The sequence below is a fragment of the Marmota flaviventris genome, chromosome 13, assembly GCF_047511675.1.
Source record: "Marmota flaviventris isolate mMarFla1 chromosome 13, mMarFla1.hap1, whole genome shotgun sequence".
NCBI classification, from domain to species: Eukaryota; Metazoa; Chordata; class Mammalia; order Rodentia; family Sciuridae; genus Marmota; species Marmota flaviventris.
Window position 1 is genome coordinate 61,204,386 of NC_092510.1, and position 26,245 is coordinate 61,230,630.

At 42.2% G+C, this 26,245-nt stretch overlaps 1 protein-coding gene across 2 annotated transcripts in view; it reads right to left on the minus strand.

The window, feature by feature from the left end:
* Mob3b (MOB kinase activator 3B) overlaps positions 1-26,245 on the minus strand; it is a 189,624-nt gene that overhangs the window by 19,429 nt on the left and 143,950 nt on the right. For both annotated transcript variants that reach the window (XM_071600677.1, XM_027931133.2), the window contains exon 3: positions 13,981-14,183. In XM_071600677.1, coding sequence (XP_071456778.1) covers positions 13,981-14,183 — 203 coding nt within the window. The remainder of the gene's footprint in view (positions 1-13,980; positions 14,184-26,245) is intronic.

The window sequence follows — 26,245 nt, forward strand, 5'->3', positions numbered from 1 at the left end:
GGTTCCATCTGAGGGCAAATGGATAACTCCTGAGCAAATCTGCACTCCAGGAAGGAATATTTTATGCCTGAGATTTAGAAATTAAATAATTGCTCTAATTAATTGCCACCACTTAAAATTCTTCACCTAAAATGTTCTAATTGCCTTTGGTTTGGAAACACTGGGTGTCTATGTCCACAATGAAACCATTAGCTGGAGATGCATGGTGGATGCTCCCTCAGGGTCTGACCTGTTAAGTCATATTCATTACCTATCTGGCTTCTGTAGGCTAAGGGTTTGGGTCTTTGGATTCACAGCCATTAAATGTGCTGAGGGCAGGGGTCATCATGTCTTTTGAGTGGCCTCAGCACTTGGCGCCAGCTCTTTACACACCATTATCTCATTTGAGTCCCTCAACAATGTACAACTCATTGGCTCAGCTGAAGTGACTTGACCATGGCCTCACAGCTAGACACTGCTGAGAGAGGAACAGAACCTCTGTTTTTGGACCTGGAGGCCCCTGGATATCATCTAGCTGTTTTAGTCATCAGAACCCATTGGGGTAAGTATGTCCCTGAGGGAAAATCCTCTTCAGATATATTTCATTAGCAGAGTAATGAATTTAAAGTGGTATTTATAGAATTGTGTATAGATTTGACTCATAGAATTGTGTGTAGATTATGTTCTGCCTGTTGGTGGCCCTTAAAATTCACATGTAGGAACCGAATACCCGATGTCATAGTATTAAGAAGTAACTTTTGGGAAGTGATTAAGTTATGAGGGCTTTGCTCTTACAAAAAAAAAAAAAAAATGTTCCAGAAGTTCCCCTGGCCTTCTACCACGTGAGGATGCAGCTAGCATGAGCCATTTTAGAAGCGGATAGATAGCAAGATGTTATGGCTTTGATGTGAGGTGTCCCCCACAAGCTCATGTATGAGACAATGCAAGAAGTTTGGAGGAGAAATAATTGAATTATGAGTGCCTCAAACTAATCCTTGAATTAATTCCCCTGATGGGATTATTGAGTGGTAACTGAAGGCAGGTGGGTTGTGACTGGAGGAAGTTTAGACATGGCAGGGTGTAGATTGGGGGTATATATTTGTATCTGTCAAGTGTACTCTTTCTCTCTGCTTTCTGATCATCATGTGAGCTGCTTCCCTCCACCACACTCTTCTACCAAGATGTTCTGCCTCACCTGGAGCCCCAAAGAATGGAGCCTGCTGTCTGTGGATTGAGAGCTCTAAAACCATGAGCCCCCCAAATAAATGTTTCCTCCTCTACAGTTGTGCTGCTCAGGTCTTTTAGTCACAGCAGCTAAAAAGCTGACTAACACAAGCCTTTACCAGACACAGAATCTGCCAGGGCAGGGATCTCAGACTCCTAGGCCTCCAGAGCAGTGAACAATAAATTTCTTTTGTTTATAAATTTCCCAGCCTAAGATCTTTTGTTCTAGCAGCCTGAAAACACTAAGACTGGCCACTTTTGGGATTTGAAGTAAAAATGAACTTGCTTAATTCCTGGTTCCATAAAGCTATGTGACATTGGACAAATGACTTCACCTCCTTATCTGATTTCCTTCCTTTCTTCTGAAATGGAGTATTTTAGAAATAAAAAGAGTATTTATCTCACAGAATTGTGTGTAGATTAATGGGTAATACATAAATATATTTCCTGTAGTACCTGGCTTATAGCTTTACTCAAAAATGATCCATTATTATATCAAGGATTTAACATAGCTAATAGAACACATTTAGTGAGCTGGGCACAGTGGCGCATGCCTGTAATTCCAGCAGCTTTGGAGGCTGAAGCAGGAGGATCGCGAGTTCAAAGCCAACGTCAGCAAAACAGTGAGGCACTAAGCAACTCAGCGAGAACCTGTCTCTAAATAAAATACAAAATAGGGCTGGGGATGTGGCTCAGTGGTCGAGTGCTCCTGAGTTTAATCCCAGTACCAAAAAAAAAAGAAAAAAGAAAAGAAAACATTTAGTGAGGTCTGGAGTCTAAGGTATGGTGATGATAGCTGCCCACAGGGGTTGAGAGAAACATCATTATGGTCTAGACAGGGTGCTGGGTGTAAGGTCGACTCGTGGGGAAGGACTGGGGTGGGAAAGAAATTCTGAGCTTAGAAATAAAAGGAGAGGGCTATATGCATCTAAAAAAATCAAAGTAAAGAGGTCACCCAACCTCTGGCTCAGGAATCTTGTTGACCTCCAATCCTTCCCAGAAATTTGAGACAGCAAATTTGGTATTAGTTTCAAAATGTGGTGCCTGGATCACCAGCATCGGAATTACCTGGGTGCCTATTAAAAATGCAGACCCATGAGCCACATACTGAGGCATCATATGTAGTGGCGCAGCCCATGCATCCAGGTCCCTCACAAGCTCCCCAGATGCTCGTGTACAGGAAAAAGTTTGAAAAGCCCCACACATAATCTTACTGGGGCATACCTAGGGTGTCTATGCGAACCACCTGGAGAGCTTTACTTTATCTTGGAGATTCTGATTTAGGGCTGGGATAGAGCCTGAGAATTGGTATACCTGAAATTGCCTCAGGTGATGTGAAGCAAGGAGAGAGAGAAACTGACTTGTAAACACCTGTTTGCATACCTGGAACAGCTATGGTGTATGGGGACTTAGGACACGGGCCTGGGAGACAGACGCATTTCTCAGTCATGGCATCCATTGGGGCCAGTAAGAAGGCTGAGAGATGAGTGGTTTGACTGACTCCTCTGGGCACTCTCTGAAGAACCCCACACAGGCCTTTCCATCCAGCTGCTTTGGAGCCTGATGTTTAGGTCTGATGCTTTTAACTTTAAAATGTATAGTAAGAGACTGACAAAGAGCTAAACGAAAAGTTTCCTGCCAGTGGGTTCCTCATGTCTTTCTCTGTGACATGGATCACTTTTTTGTTATTATAACCAACTGAAATGCAGATATTCTAATTGACCCTTAGAGATGAATTGCTATTTTTTTTAGTTTTGTCTTACTAATTACCCAGGCAGCAAGGAAGTCAAAAGTTTTCAGCAAAGACTTGTCAAAACATTGATCTTCTGAATACTGAAGGTGTTTTAAAAATATGTTGGATTCATTTCCTAAGAATACTTTTAAAAATAAAATTTATTAAGGTATATTTTGTCTTCAGTAATATGCTTTTATTTAAATGCACATTTTGATGAGTTTTGACAGATATCTGGTCCCATGTAACTAACACCATAATTAAGGTACAATGTTTCTATCACTCCTGAAAATTCTCCCTTGCCCCTTTGCAGTCAAGTCCCTTGACCTGTCTGGGGCCCCTGCCAACCACTGATCTGCTTTCTGACACACTGGATTACACTGTTCTAGAATTTGACATAAACAGAATCAAACTGTATGGGCCTTTTGCATCTGGTTTCTTTTACTCAGTACAATATTTTTAAGAACTCTCCATAGCAAGAATTATCAGTGAATAATATTTCGGTTGCTTCATTCATGTACCGGGCGTAAGTGCACGAGGGCCACAGGCTCCTACTTCAATGGAAAGAGCAGGTTTCTGGAGTGGACAGCAGATTACAGTGAATTGAAAGGGAAGTGAGAAAGCAGAGACAACTGGCTAGATTGGCTTCTTCCCAGGAAGGGGAAGAGGCAGAGATCACAATGAGGTAATGGGAGTTTTCACTGAGGCAGGGGATTTCTAAATGAATAGAAAAGGGTGGAAAACATGCTTTACCATTTTGGACACTAGTCCATAAAAGATGATGGCTTCCATCTTGGTTACGCTTTCTGGGATCAGGACATCCTGGGAGTGAGCAGGGAACTAACTTGTAGAGTGAAGGATAGTCATCCCCTAGGAAGGGGCAGGTAAGCTGAGACCTGCAGAATTAGCAGGACTTAGGAGAACACAGAGGTGGAGGGTTTTGTATACAGAATGGCTTGGAGGTGACAACACATGGCCCATCATTCAAGAAATGTTGGCAAGTTCCCTTTGGAATAGACTATATCTCTTTTCATTTAGATCTACCTGCATGCATTTATTTTTATTTGTTTTTCCAGTTAGATTCATGCTATAATTGGAATCTATTAGAACTAACATGGTGGGGCTAGTATTGATTAGTACTCTGACCCACTACTACATATAGCTGTACCTTTGCCAATGGCTTGCATATCTGACCTTCATACATAAGATTACATCATGAGAAAAGGTTCTAAGACCATACAAGTGGCCATGTGAGACCTTAGATGGGAGCCTGTCTGTAATCTTATCCTCATGCCTTTATCTTAGTGGGACAGATGGGTGATGAGAGAAGAAACAGTGTTACATTTCAATAAGTAAATCCTTCCTTCCTTCAAGCCAAAAGTTAATACTCATTTGATGGTTTTTGGAGCCAAAGAATCTGGTCTTATCTGGCCGGGAAATTTGAACTAGTCTAGACCACACATAGCAGCCAAAATTTGGCAGGCTTGCATTTGGGCACCAAGCCATGCTGACTATTCATTCACATTTTCATATAAATGCTCAGGAAGATGAATTAATCCCTATTGCGATTGACATTTGCAGCAATTTCCAACACTGTAGAACACAGAAAGGGGGGGGGGGATTCAATAAAGAATTGGTATCCCAGAGACCAACAGCACTCCTAATATTTTTAAGCTCTTTCCTGACATGGAAGGTCTGATGTGAGTCCTGTGGAGAAATGATGAGCTGACAGCTTTGAGTTTTATCTATTCTGTACCTGTAAAGTGGGAGAGAAGTGGCTTAGCAAAGAGAAGCAGATCATACCAGGGGCTTAAAGAACAAAATGGAAATGCCCCATTCAGGTAGCATGGGAACAATTTAGAATACATGGGCAGCCATCAGTGGTATGAGGGTATCCCTAGTGTGTTGTGGGAAGGACCTCTTGAAGATAGAACATTTGATCTGCAAGTGTTGGACAGAATGTTCCATGATGATGAAAATGTTCAATAGATGTGACATGCAGTGCAACAGCCCTAGTCATCACATGTGGCTTTTGAGCATTTGAAATATGGCTAGCAAGATTGAGAAATTATATTTTACTTTCATTAATTTTAGTTTAAATGGCCACATATGGCTAGTGGCTACCATATTAGGTAGTACAGTTCTAAGAATTAGACAAAAGGGTATCATACTTTGAAAATGTGAGCTTCTTACAGAATGGAGATGTGTGTTACTTGACTGTTACTCTGTGCTCAGCACAGTGTCTGACGTACAAACGTGTTCTTTAATAGACACCCAGCAGCCCTAAGAGGGGCTTACAGTACAGAAGATAGATCACATAAGACTGTATAGTCAGAATTTCCCAAATGGTATTTCAGAGCTTCAGACCTACAGAATGCTTGGTGGAAGAGATTCCTTGATCAAAGAAATGCTGCACATTCTATGTCTTTCTTAGAGAGTCAGGATGCACATTAGCAAATTGAAGAGACCTGAATTGCAGCATTAACTCAGTGTTTCCCATAGTTACCTGACCATGGAACCCCCTTTTCATATAATTTCTTTTGACCTCCCTTAGATCTAGTAGGTTCTGGGGAAAATACTTTGGGTAACAATGAGTAACGATGGGAGTAGAAGGAAAACTTCCAGTTAATTCTTAGAAGATAGGAACCCTTGATTTTCAGCACATGGCCAGCAGCAAGTAATAAAGGTTTACTGAATGGTGTAAAAGGCACTCTGCTCCAGGCCAAATCAGAGGCAGCCCATAAACCATTTCCCCAGCTGAGGTCAGAGAGAGGGCGGAAGTGTGCACGCAATTCTAAACATTCTCAGGCTGCCATAATGGGCACCTGCAGAGCACCACAATGATCCAGCACCTGAGAACTAGATGCAATAGCAATTCAAAACAGAAAAAGAGAGTTATGGGAATATATTAACTGTTTTTAAGCTTGCATTTTAAAATTTAAATAAAATGGCTAAATATTGAGAATTTGTTGTAATTAGAATATCAACCCCCATATAAAGGAAGGATCAATCAGAGATATCGGATGGTGAGAAGCAGGAGGGGGCATGGACATTAGTAGAAAAGAAAAATGTTAAAATGGAAATCTGATTGAGACCAGGACAGAGGTTTGGTCCTTAGTACTTTCTAAGGCTTGAGTTTTGCTAATATTTTAATAAGGATGGGTTGGAGTTAAACATAATTAACTATAGTTTCAGCTAAAAATTATTTCTAGTTATTGTGCATACACTTATCCTTAAATGTAATCAATTGTGTAAAGGCCATTACTTGGTATGGATTAATTTCTTTTTAACAAATCCCTTTTTTCAAAGTTAGAAAAACCAATATAAACAAATCTCTTCAGATCAAGTTAAGGAATCTGAGCCTTTTATTTTCACTTAGTTTTAATCACCAGAGATAGGAGAGAGCCAACATAGTTCTCAGTCCTGGACATACAGGCCTCTTGTCCTGTGAGCTCCAGTCTTTGTTGTGAAGGCCTTTTATATGCATGAGGGTTACTGATTACATAAATGATGAGTGTATGTGATGGAAAACCTGGAAAGCCCCAGAAAGTATCAAAAAGAAGCACTGCCCATAATTCCATCCAGAGAGAACCACTATTGACATTTTTTGCTATATTTTCTTTTTCTACTATGGACATATGATTAGTGATTCTCCAATACAGCTCTGGAACCTGCTTTTATTATTTAACATTAAGTGCTGACAACTTCCTATGGGCACCATTTTCAACCCTAATTGATTATATCTTTAGGCCTGGAAATTAATTGAACCATATCTTACCCCTGACCTGATTAAATACAAACAACAACAACAAAACAAAATAAGCAAACAATAAAGAGCAGAAAAATGAAATCCCAAACCAATCACCTACCATACTATAAAACAGAAGTAAAAGCTCCCTGGACATCAACAGGGATGAATAAATAGAACTGGCAAAGACACGTGGCTGAGTTTGCACAATGCAGCTCCCTGAGAATAATGACATATTTCTTTGCTATTTTTCAAATTGACACATTTGAATTTATCTGCCAAAGCTCCTAAAATGATCTTTGGCAGGCTCTCCATCTCACCTCTGGGCTTTTGGGTTGCCCTAAGCAACCAACCACCAGCTGATACCAACACACACACACACACACACACATACCATCATCATCATCATCATCATCATCATCCAAAGAGAAAAAGTCCTGTGGATGCAGACTCCAGCTACTGACTATACCATGATGGGCTTTAATCCATGAAAATCCACGAAGGCCTCTCTAAGCAGAGAGAGGTTAGCTTGGATAGAAGATAACAAGCCTTGGGACATGTCAAAGATTGTAATCTCAGTCAGTCAACATGGGGGACTCTAGAGATTATTTCTTTTACAGATGGGAAAACAGAGGCCCAGAGACATTACAAGCCTTGCTCCAGATCAGACAACTAATGTGGTAACTTAATAGTAGAAATGCCATTGTAAAGGCCAAATTTGCCAGACTCATGGGCTGAAGATCTTTCTTCTACAAAGGCTGTGTCCATGTTTGAGCCATTTGGCTGAAAGTCAAGGAACCTGCCTAACAAAAAGCAGTCTGCAGGCTTTTGTACAGATGATGTTTCAAAAGAAAAGGTCTTTTCAAAGACCCCACAATGGCTTTTCATTGCCAGCTATTGTGGAGAGCTGCTTGGCTCATGTGAGAGGCTCTGCTTCTTTTCACAGCCCTGACCTGATCTTGCCACTGCAGGCTAATCTTGGCTACCACACTCACCCAAGTTTCTCCAAGGGAAGTGCAGGCACAGTCTGGCCATGTCTTAAGGAAACACAAGGTCTGCTTTTGCTTAGGCTCAGATGAGGGGTTTCATGAGATGAGGCTTTCTACATCTTTGGTCTTCAAAGGTCTAGTCCTCAAACTGCTTTAAAAAGTTTCCTTCTTAAAGTGATGAAGCCTAGTATGAATGTCAATCGTTAGTCAAGAGTTGCCCACACATGGTGGGTGGGGTGGGATATGTGCCCTAGTGTGACAAAATGTCAGAATGAGGGATGGGGAAGAATGTGGCTCACATGTTTAAAAACTGCCCATCACACCTCTCTGAAGTAATGGCGACAAGTGTGAGGATAAGAAATAGCAGGAGAGTTAAAAAAGTATCTGGAAGTCAAGAAAGGGAGCCACTGCTTATTTCTTGAAGACACTTGCACGTGGTGAGAACACAACCATGGGTCACACCACGGGGAAGACTGAGGAGAAAGAACCAGTAGGACTGGGCTTTGAAGCCCTCTCAGATGGAGCTTCTCTTCCTTCCTCGTTCTTGCTGGCTTTCCCTCTTCCTCACAGGCTTTTTGAGGAGCACTCCTGGCAAATACTGATCTTTAGATGTTTCTCCTTTGTTTTACTTTCCTGCCCCACTGAACTAACTCCCAATCCTAGAGGAGAAAAGACAATGTGCCAAAAATTATATTTTTCAATTTTGAGGATAATTTTCCTCTCAGGTCTTTTTTTTTTTTTAATTAGTTGTTCAAAACATTACAAAGCTCATGATATATCATCTTTCATACATTTGACTCAATTGGGTTATGAACTCCCATTTTTACCCCAAATACAAATTGCAGAATCACATCGGTTACACACTCACATTTTTACATAATGGCATATTAGTGACTGTTGTATTCTGCTACCTTTCCTATCCCCTACTATTCCCTCTCCCCTCCCCTCCCATCTTCCCTCTCTACCTCATCTGCTGTTGTTCAATTCTCTCCCTTGTCCCCCCCCCCCTTCCCCCTCACAACCTCTTTTATGTAATTTTAAAGCGTGGTCTGCAAACCAGCAGCACCACTGTCACCTGGGAGCAAAATGAACACTCTCAAGTCCCATCCTGTCAGACGTATGGAATCAGAATTTGCATTTTGGCAGTTGATTCCTATGCACGATACAGTTTGAGATGTACACTGAGGGTGCTTGGTATTAGGCACTAAACCAGATGATTCTGATTTGCATATCCTGGATGAAGCTCAGATTTGCATGTTTAAAAACCCCATCCTCAGGGGATTCTGAGGCAGGTAGTGTGGACTCCTACAAAGAAACACTGACTGAACCACAGATCTGTGGCCCAAGCACCCAGCCAGAGATAACAGAATAGCCCTGCTGTAACCCTTAGTTTCATAGCAACACCTCTACAAAGTGCGTGATGGTATAATCATTTTCCTGGTTAGCAATAAGGAATGGGGTCTGGGAGAAAGAATGGGAAGGCTCTGGACCTAGGTCACTCAAGTGTCAGTGGCTATATTAGGGTGTACCTTCCTGTCTGGTCTTCCCACCTTGCCAATCTTTCCCTTCCTGCCCTAACCAGCTCTTCATTCACAGCTACTGCATTGCTAACAGCCCTCATTGAGTCTGATTTTGTTTTTAGTGAAAGGCCCACAAAATACTGCTGGCTGTTTGTGCTTCTTCAATCAGGGCCTGGCCCATTTTCCAATTACCAGCATCATTTGGGCTCCTTTCCTCCAACTCTGAACTTGCTTGAGTTCAGGTCATCTTCAGCTGATGCATTTACATGAGAAACGGATGATCTGTCACATCTGTCAGTGTGCCAGCCTCCCCCTCCCTATCAGATAGCAAGTGAAATGGCAAGTGTTTCCCTGGGTTCCCAGGCTGCTGGCTGCAGAGGTGGAGCAGCAGGTCCCAATGGGAGCCACAGTGCAAGCCCTGGAGGCTGACCGACATGCTGGCCTTCACTGTGCTGGCCGGTGTGACCTTTTCCCAGCTTCTGAATTCCAAACTGTATTCCCACTAAGAGGACTGAGAGGGTGACCAACTATCACAATTTGCCTGGGACCAAGGGTTTTCCCCATGACATGGAATTTTCAGTGCTAGAATTGGTAGGGGTGGTCACCCTGTTTGGCATACCAGGACACAAAGGCAGTGTGAGAGCATTCGACATTCCCTGGGTGATCTATCTGGAATCTGGGACAGAGATCATTGAAGGCTGTGGCCACCTTTTTCTCTGTCATGTCTGAAGCTTACAGTGCTTCCCTTCACTCATTTATGCCTTATTTTGTTTTTAATCTCTGTTACAAATTGGATAGGGTAAAGTATAATTTCCAAAAAGTAAATGGCTAAGTGAAGGTACAAAGGAATGGCGGGGGGTGTAATCCCTTTGTCCCTAAAGTACTCTTCCCAGTTCAAAAACATATTAGGTATTTATGATGAACTAGGGACCATGGATGTTTATGTCCTCTTATTCCCAGTCCTCAGAGAGCTGACAGCCCCATGGGAGAGACTGATTTAAGTACAATTAATTATACTTGCTTCAAGGCTACCTAGGGGTTCATTAAGATGGAGAAAAGGCCGAGAAACCTAGGGAAGAATTAGGGTAATTCTTCCATACTATGTGTTAAGTACATTTCTTACATTCATGATGTCATTTAACAGCTAATATTTCTTAAGCATTTACCATGTCACTAACCCATTTCATTTTTAGAACTCTATATACTTACTCCATGAATGAAGAAAATGGGGCTTTGAAAAGCTAAGTATCCTTACTTAAGGTTGCAAATTAATAAATGAAGAGTCCAGGGTGGGAACCCAGAGAGTCTGAGTCTTGTCTCCTGCCTTGTATGACACTGAATCTCCTACCCTTCAGTGTGCTGGATCCTCAAAGTAACCACATGCCAGATACTCAATCAACGTCAGAAGAAAGCAGCTGGTTGGTCTCTGGGAGCAGAGGGTGGCTGTGCGTGATGGAAGCACAGAGGAAAGAACGTGGTGGGTCTCTGAGTTCTACACTGGAATCCCAAGGCATGACTCCAGGAGCGCACCACTGGTGGTGTGAAACCTCTGGGAATGCTAATTTTCTAAAGAAAACTGTCTGGACAAAGGCTGCCCTTCTGGCCCCTGGCTCTAGTAGAGTCTAAAGAATGTATGAACAGAATGTGAAGGCACAGACTAATTTCTTCCTTATCCTTCCAGGGCTGAAGTTGGGAGAGATTCATTATATTTTATTTCCCAGCTTGCTTTATAAGCTTCTGGAGAGCCCATCTTTCTTATGCATGTAGAATATTTGAGCAACTTGCTTTGTGCAAAGAGAGTACTTGAAATAGGCAAATCAGACAAAAATGCATTGATTTGATATGCCACATCTGATCATAACGTGTTCATTGCAACAGCAGACTCAGAAGTCCGATATTCCAGTACCATCAACTTACGTAAGTTTTCTCAATAATGATCCACAAGTGTAGCACTCTTCCTAGACATCAGATTAAGCATCCAGAGCCTGACATCATAACACATCCTCAAAAACTGTCACAGCATCTATTCTTGTGCTTTATAGGTTTTGGTTTGGGTGAAACAAATATATCATTTCAGAAAAATTAAGTATTAAAAAATACTAACATTAATTTCCCTATAACTATAATTAATAAAACATAAGTGTAGGAAGAATATTGTTCCTACGAAATTTATAGAAATAACAAACTTCTGGGGAAAAACTGATATTTTCTTGCCCACTTCCACTGTTAATAATTTCTGGTTAATATAATCATAGTTTTTCTATCAGACCCCAAAGTGGGCCTGTTCAGGGCCTGCCTGTGACTCTGAGACTTCAAGTCAGCTCCTGGCACTGCGAGGTGCTAGAATTCCTGGGGCCGTTCTTCTTCAGTTAGAGAGAAAACAGATTTTTTTCTTTTCTTTTTTTTTTGATGGCAAAGAAAGGCTTTCTCTACTTGCTGACTTATACTCAGCTTTATCCTACAATGGTCTTTATGCTTCTGTGCATAAAGGAGAAATTGACTTTCTGCTCTATCCATCTGATGTTCTGTTACTTTAGCTCAGCAACACTGAACAAGTGGGCACTCAGGATAGGCCTTCTTTAAGGTGTGCCTTTAGGGAAGGTGTTTTTCTTCCACCTGTTGATGCTCACTAAAGGGAACTGAACTCAAACCCTTAGACGCAGAACCATGTCCCCCCACTTCTTCATAGACATGGCCCCTCTCCAATCTTTCTTTTGTCCTTGACATTTTATGAAATTAGCTTTATCAATGGTTTCCAGTCTTTTAACTTCCCTGAGTTATCCTGAGTTATTTGCGCAACCTTTTCTTCTTATGGTGGCTGTTTACCCTCAACAGCCTTTATAAAGAACAAACTAGTAAAACTCCACCATCAATGAATTTCAGTTTATTTCTATTTGAGTTTTCCAACTATGTACAGAGATAACTTAGTTTCTGCCCCCCACCCAGAGCTTTCTAGAAAACTGTTGAGAAAGAAAATGAAGAAGGTTAGCTTTTCTTTAGCCAATGATATAACTTTTTTGTTGTTGTTGTTTCAGGGATCGAATTCAGGCGTGCTTAACTAGTGAGCCACATCTGCAAACCTTTTTTTATTTTGAGACAGGGACTTGCTAAGTTTCTTAGGGAGAGTCTTGCTAAGTTCCTGAGGCTGGCTTTGAACCTGTGATCCCCCTTCCTCCACTTCCCTACCTGCTAGGATTATAGGTATGCACCAGGCTGATATATCTTAATTGTATGCAAAAAGTCGTGCTGTATTTCAGAAGAGTTTAGTGATGCAAAGAAAAAATATTTTTTGCCACGTACTCCCACAGCACGATCATAGATTGTGAACTGAGAAATTCTAAAGGTGACATAAAGTTCATCAATATCTTCTTTGCCAAATACAGGTGCTGTACTGTATTAAACATGTCTTTTATTTTTTGTATTTTGGTTCTTTTACATCTGGGCCCTATTGATCCTGGAGGTGCTGCCTCTCCCAGCAGCACTGGCTAATTCCTAGAGATAGTAAACAGCTCTTACCCAAACTGTTCACACAACAGCCAACACAAACCAGCCAATCCAGAGCCCACCTCCTCCATCAGGCTCTCACACCAACAGCCCCAGGGCCAGGACCAGACAAGTAGGGACAGCTCCTGTGCCCCAGAATCTGCTGAGATTATTCAAACTAGTGAGCCCTAAACCTGTTTATCCTGCCATTGCCATTCCTCCTCATGGAAACTCCAGAAAAGGCTCTTGCCCGTTTTTTCCTTGTTCCCTTGGTCTCCTGGCTGACCCTTGCTTTTGGGTTGTGTGAGTATTAACAAAGTCTTTTCAATGGCAGTTGTCTGACCTGTCAACCTAGATGTACCTACATCATAGAAAACCTATAATTAAAAACATGTAAATAAGGAGATTCGGGGTAGCAAAAACAGATATCCTGTCCCCAGCATTCTGGACGTCACTCAAATAAATTTAGATGAAACTTTGGTTGCTCTGTGAGCTGTACTAAGCAAAACTACCACTTTAACTGTTTTAAGAAAGAAACATTGATTTTAATACAAAGCAAAGTATGCTACTGGATAAGAAAGTACTCCATCAAGTGGAAATTGCTATGATTAAAGTGTTCACATTAAAGTACCTACCGATTCCAAAGGGGATGGGGTTTTTAGGGTCCTAGAATTCCAAAGCACCCCTTGAATCCAATGGTGAAAGTAGCTTAGAAAGAAAGTGAAAATAAGCTTCATTCACCTATACACAAATCCTAATGCTTCATCTTCAGTGTTCTGAATTCTAATACATTCACTATAATTTCACTATAGTGGATTCATTGTGAAGGGCAAAGTCTCTATGGCACTAATTCTTGTTTAAGGCTTACTTCCACTCTTTCTCAAAGGCAATTTTACTTAACTTTGTATGCCCAGCAGCTGGCACATAGTAGGTGTTAAAATATTCATTTACTGATAGAGGAAATATTTCTGAAACATCCTTGTGAATAATGTAAGCGATACCATGAGAGATCCAAGATGCCCCTTTAAGATATTAAGTAAGTAAGTGAATGGTTTCAGAGTTGAGAATTAAAGCTACTTCCTCCAGCCCAAACCACCATATCCCCCCTACATTATGCCACCTCTCAGGGAGCAATCTCAGACACTTAATGGCAACAGTGGACATCTTGGAGTCTCTGGGCTCAGCTGACTACTGAGCCCTCTCATTCTGCGACTCTCCAGCTAACATTGTAGGCATTTTCCATGGGCCTGGCAATGCACTGTGACAAATGGCTGAGCTCCTGGGGGTGATTTGGGTAACACTTACCAAGGGCTCTAGCTCCTTGCGGTCTATGAGGTTCATCTCTGTGACGAAGTAATAGAAGTGTTTGTAGCAGGTGTTGACGTGAGCCTCTGCGCCCATCACAATGACCCGGTCAAAGTGGTGGATGTAGACATGGACGAAGACTCGGAAAAGGCGGCACAGGATCTTCTTGCAAATCTGAAGGAAGTTCTTTGGGAAGGGAACACCTAGAGAAGCAAAGAGGGAAAGGCGTGAAACCACAGTGGTAGGAGGGAGCAGTGGGGAGGTGGCAAGTTGGAAGTGCTTTTCTGCTTCTGTCCAAGGGACAGCTGCTGCACTCTAGCCCAAGAGGCCAGAAGGGGATGGAGGATCAGGGTTATTAGAGCTTCTGATTTCTCAAGATAATGCAGAAACCTGCTGTTTTATGTGAGTCTGCTGTGTTTTTTTTTTTTTTTTTTTTTTTTTAAATGTTAAGTGGAAGTTTAAGAAAAAAAATACAACACTAAATAGATGATAAAACAGAACATCTCTCTAGATTAGGCTTGGTCTGCAAGCCAGCTTGTTTGCACATTCTGGTCCAAAACCTCTCCCAACGTACATTGTTTCTGAGGTGGGCAAATTCAGCAAACTCCCCAGATACTATGTATTGGTAAGAGTTAGGGGTTATGTTTCCTAAAACAGAAAGGGGGAGCGACTGGAGAGTCACTCAGATTTCCACTGCTCTCAACTTGGCCAAAGCAGCACAGGGCAGAGTGGCAAGCCCACCTCCTTCCTCCCTCTCAAACACTATTTAAATTCTTATTATTTACACTGTCTTTAAGTGGTACCATGTTGTAATGGATTCCTAAGTTAAACAGACTTTGTTTGAATTCTTATCTTCTCCTTTTCCAGCTGTTTGACTGTGGGCACGTTATTGAACCTCTGTTTTCTCGTCTGTAAAAGAGAAATGGAAACGAAACAAAACAGTCATAGTAAGACCCTCCATGCAGTTGGGAGGATGTTACCATGAGTAAGAGCCTCTACAGTGCCTAGAACACTACAGGAACTCACTCAGTGGGACTCCCTACTCTTCTTTCTGCAAGGTAAGGTCCGGAGCACTTAGCTTCTGGAAAACTTCCTCATCAAGAAAAGACAGACAATGACCAGCCTTTCAGCAGAATTGCAGAGCTCTGCTCAGGGAATGCCCCAGGTTCCCAGGATGCCCAGAGTTTTGCTGTCCTTGCCTCCACGGGCACCTGGGGCAGTTGCCTGCTGTGAGACTCTGTAAAGGGATCACCTGGGTCCCCCAGGGCAGGATGAGAGAGACAGGGCACAGCTGGCAGTCGGCAGTGACAGGATCTGCCTTCCCCAGGGTCCCCACACTGATATTGGCTTTTCTTTAAAAACAAAATGGCAATATATCAAATGAACCCAGGGAGAGTCTCAGGCAAGGCTTGGCATCTGACTCTCTGGGTAACAGATGCTGGGGTGTGGGCGTAAGGGTGAGGTAAAGCCAGGGGGAAGGTGGAGGGCAGCCACTTGCACAGCCTATGGGCTTTCTCTGCTGGACCAGGGCCGCTGAACCCCTGCTGCAGGTTAGGGAGGGTCTGGAGCCTTCCACAAAGCCCAAGTCCCAGAGGGGATGGAATCCCTGCTAAGATAGGTGTGTTGACTTCAGAAGGTGAGTACTGTAACTCTTGTCAGATGGTTAATAAGTGTTTATCTTGACAACCCATCTGTGAAGTAGATCTTATTAGTCCCATTTCATAAGATGACCAACTCTGAGACTCTGAAGCATGATTCAACTTGCTAAAAAGTGGCAGGTCTGGGATTTAAACCAAGTCAGTCTGATTCTCAAATCCAAAGTTTGAGTACATCAGGAGTGTGACTGGCTCTCTTGCCTGGGTTAGAGGCACCACACAAAGGGGAACCTGAGGCTTACTCCTGTTTTTTTTTTTTTTTGTTTGTTTGTTTATTTCTTTGGTTTGTTTGTTTCTTTGGATTGAACCCAGAGGAACTTAAGTACTAAGTCAAATCCCAGCCTCTTTTTATTTCTTATTTTGAGACATGGCCTTCCTAAGTTGCTTAGACTTTGCTAAATTGCTGAACATGCTTTGAACTAGCGATCCTCCTGCATCAGCCTCCTGAGTCACTGGGATAACAGGTGCACCACACTGCACCCAGCTGAGGTTAACCCTTCAGTGGTGCAGAAACATAAGTATGTATAAGAAAAGAGATGGAGAAAGAAGGGCCCAGAAAAAGTCCACAGGGTTGAAAACCACATCTGGAGGCAATAGAAAGTCAGCTAATGTACTCTGCTGCCTACAAGGAAAAATGTGCTTTTCTTTCCCAGGCCTTACAACCGTGGACCTGGGGCTAAGAGTGAAAGCTAATATTTACTGAGCACTTAATATGTTCTAGGGCCCATGCCAAGAGCCTGGTAAGTGCTGATAGAGCTCTCAGAACAGCCCTTAAATTATTATTTCCATCTTAAATTATTATTTCCATCCCACAGATGAATAAATAGACTCAGGAAAATTAAGCAGCAGCCCAAGGTCACCTAGCAGGCAAACAGAGGAGGTATTTGCACCCAGGTAGCCTGACTTCAAAGGCATGAGCCCCCGGTACCCTGAAACCCAGTGATGCTGCTCTAGGGCTCTACCCACACCTCCAGCTACACAGACCTTCATTTCTGGGTTACCTGGACTTCTTCAGCTTACCATTCCCTCCCCCTGGCTCTCTAGTCTGGTGGAGGATCACCAGTTGCCAGGGGACATGAGGAGTTCCAGCTGTGCCAGTCCCTCTTCCTGGCCCCAAAGGCAGTGCCTGCACCCTATGTGCTAACCACAGTGAGGCAAAATCAAGGACAAACAGAGGATGTTCGCAGCAATTTCCGCATCCCTCCACCTTATTCCCAGGCTGCTTTTCTCCATCCTGCCTCTGCTCAGCTCTGAACTCCTGGGCTCTGTCCTCTGTTTCTTACCTGGTCTCTGGCCTTGTCTATGGCCTTGATGGCATTTGCCCTTGTCACTTCCCTTTGGGTTATAGCTTTAGTGTGATTGAGAGAAATTGATTCTGGAGTCTGGCAGACCTAGTTTCATATCGTAGCCCTTCTGCTTACTGGCTGAATCAGCAAGTCAAGTCATATAATTAATCTAGTTTATTATAAAATTGATAAACATATTTACTTTATAGCATTCTTATAACAATATATATGTTGTGCTTGGACCTTTGTAGGAACTTTAGAACTAAGCTTTACTTTGTTATTTTCTATCTGAATTCCTTGGGTAGATAGGTATTCTGGTTTGGATCTAAAAATGTCTCCCAAGAAGCTCATATGTTAGGTAATGCAGCAATGTTCAGAGGTGAAAAGACTGGATTATGAGAGTTGTAACCTCATCAGTGGATTAATCCCATTTGATGGGTTAATAATTTGAATGGACTATTGGATAGTAACCGTAGGCAGGTGAAATGTTGCTGGAGGAGTAGGCCATTGGGGGGATGCCCTTGGACTATAAGTGTCATGGCCCCTCTTCCATTCTCTTATTTTTGGACACCATGAGCCGAGCAGCTTTCCTTTGTCATGCCCTTCCAACATGACGTTCTGCCTCACCTCAGTCAAGAGCAATGGTATCAACTAACCATGGATGGAACCTCTGAAACTGTGATCCTAAAGTGAACTTTTCCTTCTCTAAGGTGTTCTTCTCTGGTATTTTGGTCACAGCAATGAAAAGTGTAGGACCCCAGGCTCGGAATCTCTTGGTTCTGGCTACACGGTGGGCCTGACTTGCACTATTCCTTCCCTTGTGTGTGCTTTGTTCTCTAAGAGTGAAAGCTGAAAACGGCTCAAGTCAAGACAAGCTCAGCAGGCATGACTGATCACCCCAGGCCAGTTCTGAAAGCTGAGCAGCAGTTGGGTACTCTAGGGAGTCTGGAGCCAAGGGGGTTTTCCCAGTAAGCTAGAGATAAGATGCAGGCCACAGAATGTGGGGTTCAAAATAGGAGAGCTACAGGCATTTGAGAAACTTGTTTGATCACTCAGGAGCCAGTTCTATAGTCCGTATACTATGTTAAGCCTTTCCTCCCTTTCTCTCTTGCCTTCCAGACATTCAGATGTGTGTGTGTGTGCGCGCATGTGCACATGAATGTATTTTAAATGAACCTTCAAAAGATGGGAAGTAGAAAGGATCATTCCCCTAGATATAAAGAACCTGTATGAACCTCCTCTTTGGAAGATTCTGGAATTTTTCATCCTGTGTAACTGGCCTTATGGCAGCAAGATAAGGCCAGAGTCAATCCACTGACCCAATCCCTTCAGTGATAGAATACTGACTGATCTATTTTCTTCTTGGTGCTGCAAGAAAGTATCTAGTCTTCATTAATCAGCCACAAAAAAAGGGAACCCTGAGTGATCCTGAGATATGCACGGATGTCAATTAATTCCAGAAACAACCTGAGCAGTGGTATTGTTATTTCTGTATGTCAAAACAAGGAACCTGAGGCTTAGCTTAGCTAAAGAACATTTGCTTCATGCCACACAACTAAAGGAGATGGAATAGAGATCAGAGCCCAAGCTCATGTGCATCCTGTGCTTTCTGGTGCCAGGGGACAGATGATTGAGTGTCACTTAGCTTACCTGTTAAGTGGTGTCACTTAGCTTACTTGCAGAAGAAGCTCAAAAAAAAAAATTTTTTTTAAATATAGTAAGAAGAATGAAAGGCTAATGGATTATCTGAAATGGATGCCTGGCTATTGACAGGGGCAGCCTGAATATGAGCAGTGTATTCATGGTGGAGTCTGAGCCAAAGGCAGTGTGTGGTCCACAGGGCACCATTCACTTTCCTCCTGACCAGAGCCAAGCCCCTCCTTCCACCCTTTCCACTTCTTTTGAGTATATAATATACTATGTGCCCTTTACTTCAGGATTTTTCAAGATGTATTTTTTAAAAAATCATAATCCTGGGAAATTCTTGACTGAAAAGAGAAGGCCATGAGTTCAAACATATTTGCAAAAATGCCATTTTCGTAAAAGTTTATAATATAGCCAAGTGTAGTAAAGGATCTCAGAATACCTGTAGCAAAAAATCCTTTTCCTTATAATACCTGTTGGTTTAAAACAGTCTATAATCAGTCTGCTCAGGTTTCATTTCTGGCTTTACCACGTAATAACAATGTAGCCATCCATATGCAAATGGTTTAGTCATCCTAAACCTCAGTGTCCTCATCCCAAAAAACCCAGGATATAGTAATGTTACCTGTCACTCAAGAGGTTCTTGTGAGGATTGAATACATATGCATATAAAAAGCTTTCCTTAATGCCTTGCAGATGGTAAGCACTGTATTGTGAGCTAGTTTAATATCCCGTTGACCAAATGTTCTTTGCAACATACTTTGGGATTAAATTCCCTGTATGTTTATTTTTAGGAGAGCAGTCTTGGTATTAATACATCAATTCTGAACTTGCAGGAACTTAAGAGTGGCAGATACTCAATTAAACACTAGGTTATACTCTGCTTTACATTATTTTCTCATACATATGTACTTATGTATTGCTGTGAGTACTGGGGGGAAAGATTGTCTTATATTTTGATTCTACTCTTTAAAAATACCTGGTACAAACAAGGCAGGTGATATGTCATATCGAAATTGAATCATAAAAGACCAGTGGCATTATTTAGTCAAGACATGAATCCATCATCTCCTATTTGGGAGAGAAAAAAAAGCCCACAGCAGAAATGATAGTCTTTTTTTTTTTTTTTTTGCCAGTCTTGATATAGTCCTGGCTTGGAAGGCTGCACACTACTTTTGGGAGGAGAATTCTGTGATGCAGAATATTTTTGATCCAGTTTTGGGGTGACAAGAAGGAATCTGAAACTCCTCTCTTTATCGTTCAAACCTCCTTTCTCTTTTCAGTCCAGTTTTTCAGGTGATGAGAGTTAATTTTCAGTCACTGTACTCCACTAGAAAGTTAATGCCAGACAATATTAACTGAAATTATTTCAGTCTTAACTGAAATAATATATCTTAAGGGTTTGGAGTTAGACTTTGACCAGACTTCGCATTCAGACTTTGAACTCTTAATTACACAGATAGATTGATGACAATAATTCCTGACAGGTAGATATGAATCAATAATATAGAAAGCATCTAACCAGAAGTCTTTAAGTGACTTGTAGTCACTCATTAGAATCTTGGAGCATGCTCTTTGCCCTTCCTTTTTCTCACTCTCAGGACATCCTGTGACTCTCAGATTAAAGCTGGGAAATTTCAGAGTCCAAGAAGTTGGCCTGAAATGAGAAAATGAGTCTAGACGGGTACTCCACAAAGAAATGGTAGGCATCCAGGTGTGGGAAGATGACCTGAGGCTCGGATGACCCTAGGTCACGTGGAGTGGCTTGGTCTGGTGCGTAGGTCAGTACTGAAATGGAATTAGTGAACCTGAAACAGAGCCAGGTTGAGCTCCGATTTCAGAATGGGACCAGGCATCCAATACGCCTGGGCAGAGGTCAGGATCCAAACCAGTCACTCATATGAGATTCCGGCAGGAAATTGCTTAACAATTAGACTGAAGGCAGGACTAGAGATTGCAGGGAGGAGGCTGGCCCTGGAGCTGGGGCAGAGGGGGAGGGGGAGGTGAGTGCAGGTCTGGGGACTCTCTGGAAGCAGAAGAATTTGGTCCTCAGTCAAGAAGCCAGCATCTGACAGAGCCCTGCAGAGTTTATGCAGTGTCTAACCACAGCTTTCTGATCTCTAAGCCGAATTCAGTGAGAGAGCTAAATGGAGCATGGAATACAATATTTCTCTGGGGCCCGCCTGTGGATTTGCTCTCATCTCTGACTTAGCAAATCTCCTTTTTCCTAAATGAAATTCAATAAAAATTCCAGCAATTTCTCAGCTTCAAGCCATTTTTCTTGCTTCTTCTATCTCTCCTCTTCCCTCCTTTTCACTAAGTCCTCAAGTGCCCCATTCAATTCTTCCTTTTGGGGCACTCCAGATAGGAAATAAGTTGCCCATGTGGCTTGTGTTATTCTTTTTAGCCTGTTACGAAGACCACAAAGGGAGAGTCCCTTACACAATGTGGAAATGCTTTGGATGACAAAGCCAGACAAGATCTGGGGGGTGTTTCTGAGCGATGGGCTGCTCAGTCCTGTTTTCATGGTTTTCTCTTTGCTTCTGAAGAGAAAGGCTGATGCTTGCCAATGAGACTCTAGCCTGTGGTCAGTGCTAGGCTGAACTTGGGCTTTGGAGGTATGGAGCTTAGGACTTGTCTCCATGGACCCCAGAACACTACCCTCAAATACCCCAAGTTCTGCAAGCAGTTGGAAGATATTCCACCCTTTCTCTTTCCTTAATCAATGTGTCTTCTTTCTTTAGACCTTAGCTCAGTCTTCCCTTATCCCACATTCAGGGTCTCTGGCATCTGCTGCCCTGCTCCTGAAATTTTCCTGAGCACAGATCACAAGTGGTGACTCCACAGTATCTGTGGGCATCCTTGCCTCAGGTCTGTGCCCAACCGCCCCCGGCCTTCAATCTCCCTGAGCACAGGGGCTGGGTCAGTCTCAAAATTGTCTCCTTAGAGCCTAGCATGAAGCCTTGAGTGGGATGGGTGTGAAATCAATACTTGATACCTCTTGGAATGAGAGTCAAACTCCTCTGCCATCTGCTTACCTGAAATCAAAACTCAGAAAGATCATGGGGCAAACTTTTAGGACTTACAGAGCTAAGTCATGATAGAAAGGGATCTGAATTCAAGTCTGTCTTGATTCCAAAGCCTCTACTCTTTCCACTCTGCCAGGAAACTTTGCAGAGTCCACATGGCTCCTTTTATCTTGCTCCAATCCATTTGTCAGAATTAGGGAAACAAAACTTATTAAAAGATGAAGGTAGAAAAGGGTTGTCTGGTTCTTACTTCCCCAAAGTTTTGTGCCAGGGTTAAGGACACTGGTTAAGGATTTGGCTCTGGAATGCTCCTACTTGGGTTTAGATTCCAGCTGTGAACTTCCATGCTTGCTTGCCCTTGAGCAAATCTGCTAACTTCCAAAAGGTTCAGTTTCCTTATCTGAGGAATAGTGACACTGACACTAGCTGTTCAGGTGATTGAAGCCCTATGCCACAGGCACACAGAGGAATCCAGTGAATGGCAGATGAACCTTAGAGATGGTTCTTCCTCATCATGGCACCAGGTGAGAACAAGTGGAACAGGAGGTGAAGCTGCCTTTTCCCCAAAGGACAAACTCTTTCCTGGAAATCCGATCGGAAGAAATGCGATATATGGGAACATTACGATAGCTGTCCTGGGAGCTTCCACGTGACACATGACAAAAGCCAATGGCTGGCCAATCTTTTGGGGACTCCTGATGGTACATCATAACAGTGACAGGAAACGTCCACTTTTATCCTTTAAACTGCTATTCATTCCTGAGAGCATTGGCACTGTTCTTTCTGTCTTGGAGTCCAGGAACAGGGATGTCACGTGTGAAAATCCCTCTACAAGTCATAAAAATCACTCATTTTCAATAGCTCATGAATAAAAACAACATCCCACACACGTGGGAAAATAAAACAGACCTCCTCTGGCAGCGTGGCCGAGAACACACTATTTCCAAAATCTTGCAAAACAAAATGCAATTGGATCATGAGGGGAAAAAATGAATACAGATGTTTCTTAAAAATATGCAGTCCCCTCCTCTTAGTTTACTTTCCTCCTCCTTCATATGAATATTCCCATTCCCCACCTCTTGCAAAATGTAACTATCTACGTGTATATATTTATCAAAAGACGCCTCATGCTCTTGCCGATGCTGATGAATTCGGCTGCCGAGGACTGATTCCTGCTAGCAGATGTTTTGTGTTATCTCAATATGTTCCTCAAGAAAGTGTCTGTTCATCATGCCAAAGAAAACAATCCCATGCTGCAAGACTTTGTTCCTCTGCCTTTATATATATATATATTTTTTAAAAAAGTCCCCAAACAAACTGACAGCTGCAAATGGTTAGAAATAAACTGGTTACTACTCTGTTCTCCACCTCCCTTTCTCTGCCCTTCCTTAGCTCCCTTGTGCTACCCTCCAACCTATCATGGTGGTTAGACTCAAAGAAAGGAAAAGAGACTAACCTGTGATTATCTGTTCTAAACGGATTGTTAATTCTTCCAGACATGCTATTTTCCAGGGACAGGAAGTGCTGTTTCAGCCACCCAAAGGAGTGACTGTAAATACAGTGTGCCTGCTTGTCACACTTCCTGCTGCTCCCTCAGTGCCACTTCTCAGCTACCAGAGGCTCCCCTCATGCTCCTCTCCAGAATGGCTGCCTTCGCCATCTTGCCCTCTCTCACATGGCATGCACATGGGTGGAAGTCAATTAAGAAAACTTGAGAAAAGTGTCTACTGTGGATGGACAACAAAAGCCACTGAAAACAATCCCTCACTCATGCAAACCTGCCCAGTTTCCTGAAAATCAAATGGTCCCAATGCACGAGATGGAATAAGCAGAGAACAAGATGTTAGTGAACTTCAAGTGAGGTTAGAGAACCACTAGTTTGATCATGAGCCCCAGAAATTTGAAAATGACCTAGATTCCTTATCTTGGATGTGATATTGTGAGTATATTCATAAATAAAACTTCTTTATTCACCAGCAAAATCTTTCTCCCACTATGTGAAGGGCAATTAGTACTAAGTCTTACTTGAATAGTTTCTAGTTCGTAAATTTCTTTCCAACTCCAACAGCCTCTTCCCTAGCTCAATCTACCATCACCTCCTGCCTGGCTTATGTGGCTCTCCAGAAACCGAGCTTCCTTCTTCTAATCCAATTTCTAATTTCCAATATCCATGTGGCAAGAATGGGATCTGCTAATATGCAAATCTAACCAAGGAATCTGTCTTGCTGCATAAAACAATAAAGCAGCTTCCTACTTCCTCCAAGGTGAAATCAAAGCTATTTAACATACATTCATTCACACACATGTATCTCCCCATCCTCATTTTCTGAATCCTCTCAACTTGCATGCAGAACTCCAGACACTTGGAGCTAAGATGCTCTGGCTTGTTCCCTTCTGGGTGTCTTCACATGCAGGAGGATTGGCAGCTGGAAACCTCTTCCTCATTTCTCTTTTTTTGTGTGGCTAACTCCCACTTGTTATTCAAACCTCAACTAAGCTGTCACTTCCCCAAGAATTTCCTCCTTGCCCACCACACCTTCAGTCAAGTTAGGCATGTCGTAACACCCTGTACTTCTCCTACGATTATACTTAACGTTGTATTTTATTTAGAGACAGGGTCTCACGGAGTTGCTTAGCACCTTGCTTTTGCTGAGGCTGGCTTTGAACCAGCCATCCTCCTGCCTCAGCCTCCCAGCCCACTGGGTTTACAGGCATACACCACTGTGCCCGGCCAAGAACTGGAGAATTTTGAGGAATGCTGCTCAGATGCTTTGCAGAATGTTCCTCTTTTGGGTTTTGTCTGATGTTTTAATCTTGATAGTCAGATAGCATTGGTATGTTCTGGAGACAAACACCACAGAAACAAAGTGGCTTTTCCTCCCATGCTATCAAAGTTATGTGCTATGAACCTGATTTACCTGTACTAGTGTTAGCTGTGGCCGCTAACATTTTATTTAAAAATTGGGAAACAATAATATGAAGTTCAAGAATTATAGCTTTCCTCAGAAAACCTGGCATATCTGGGAACTAAAATTCCCACATGGAGATAGTAGTGTCTGTTCCCTATGCATGGGAGATACTGTACTTACCTGGGCAGCTCCATTCATGTATTCAAAAGATTGAAAGGATTACAAAAGAATCATCTTATAGTCTTTTCTGTTTGTTTCCCAGTGGATAAAAATTTTGTAATGTCAAGGAATGAATCTGTTCACAGTTATATCTCTGGCATCTCATGCAGGCCAGAACATGGTGGTTCTCAATAAGTATTTGCTGGATGAAAGAAATGGACTGAATGTTCATAATCCTCCTAATTTTGTGTTTGAAATTCTAAACCACAAGCTGATATCAAGGAGGTAGGAGCTTTGGGAAATGATTAGGTCACAAAAGCAGAAATTTCACAAATGGTATTAGTGCCGCTATAAATGAGATCCCTTTTCCATCTCCCATGTGACATTTTGGAAAAAAGACTGCCATCTTGAACCAGGAAGAGGTCCCTCACCAGACACTGAACCTGCCAGTGCTTTGATCTTAGATTCACCAGCCTCCAGAACTACAGAAATAAATACCTGTTGTATCTAAGCCACAGGAGTTTAAGCTATTTTTGTTGTAGTGGCCCAAGTGGTCTAAGACAGTGAATAAATGAACAAATGACTACACAATCCACAGTAATGTGGGGGTGATGAGGAGCTTTCTCTGTTTGGGTTCCCATTACTTTTTCCAACTCCCAGCAGTGGCCCTTAAGTCACACTTTGTAACCATTGCTCTGTAGAAAGATTCCCAGGAAATTGTAATAGGCTCATGTTTACCTTGATATGCAGTAAAAATTAATGCACATTTATCTCTTAATAGCTCTGAGAGACATGCATCTTTTCATCAGGTTTTTAACTGATATTGAGGATGAAGCTTCTCCTTCCACAAGTTGCATTGCATATTTACTAATATTCAAGTGCCTACTTTCATCTAAATAGAAAGGTGTGAAATGTGGCTTTCCAGAGTTTATAAAGTTTACAACAAGCCAGGATTGATGGAAAAATAACCCTGAAATACATAATGAAGAAAGAAAGGGGTAAGAGAGAACATAGGAAAAGTAATTGATCCTCTTTAGTGAGGTGGGAGGATCTAGTAAGAATGATGATTGGAACCCAATTTGAGGGGTGCTTTGCAGAGCCAGAATAAAACAGTGACAGGGAGAAGTTCATCTGAAGCTGGAATACAACTGTTGGGGGGATCTTCTGCAGATAGAAGGGGTCTAACAAAGGGAAACTTGACAAAGAAGTTCAAGGCAGACTCCGCCTGCTTATGCATGTAAAATCCGAGGAAGGTAAAGTTGATTGGATCCAAATGAAACCAGAAATGTTCTAAATTCTGATCATGGGTCAGCGTTGACCTACATTCATGGACTAAACTATGTCATTTAAGTAAATTATTTACTTGAACATGTTTGAACCAGGAATCCTGTATTCAAAAGATTTAAGGTATTACAAAGGAACATAAATGAGTCAAGTAGGCTGGGTTTAATATGATAAGGAGTGGCATATACTTTGACAATCTACAGAGTACACAGAAATTATACAGGAAAGAGTATCTAGTGTGATACAGAAAAGGAACAAAGCCTCTCAGCCTTAGCTAATTGTTACACAGCAGGAAAATG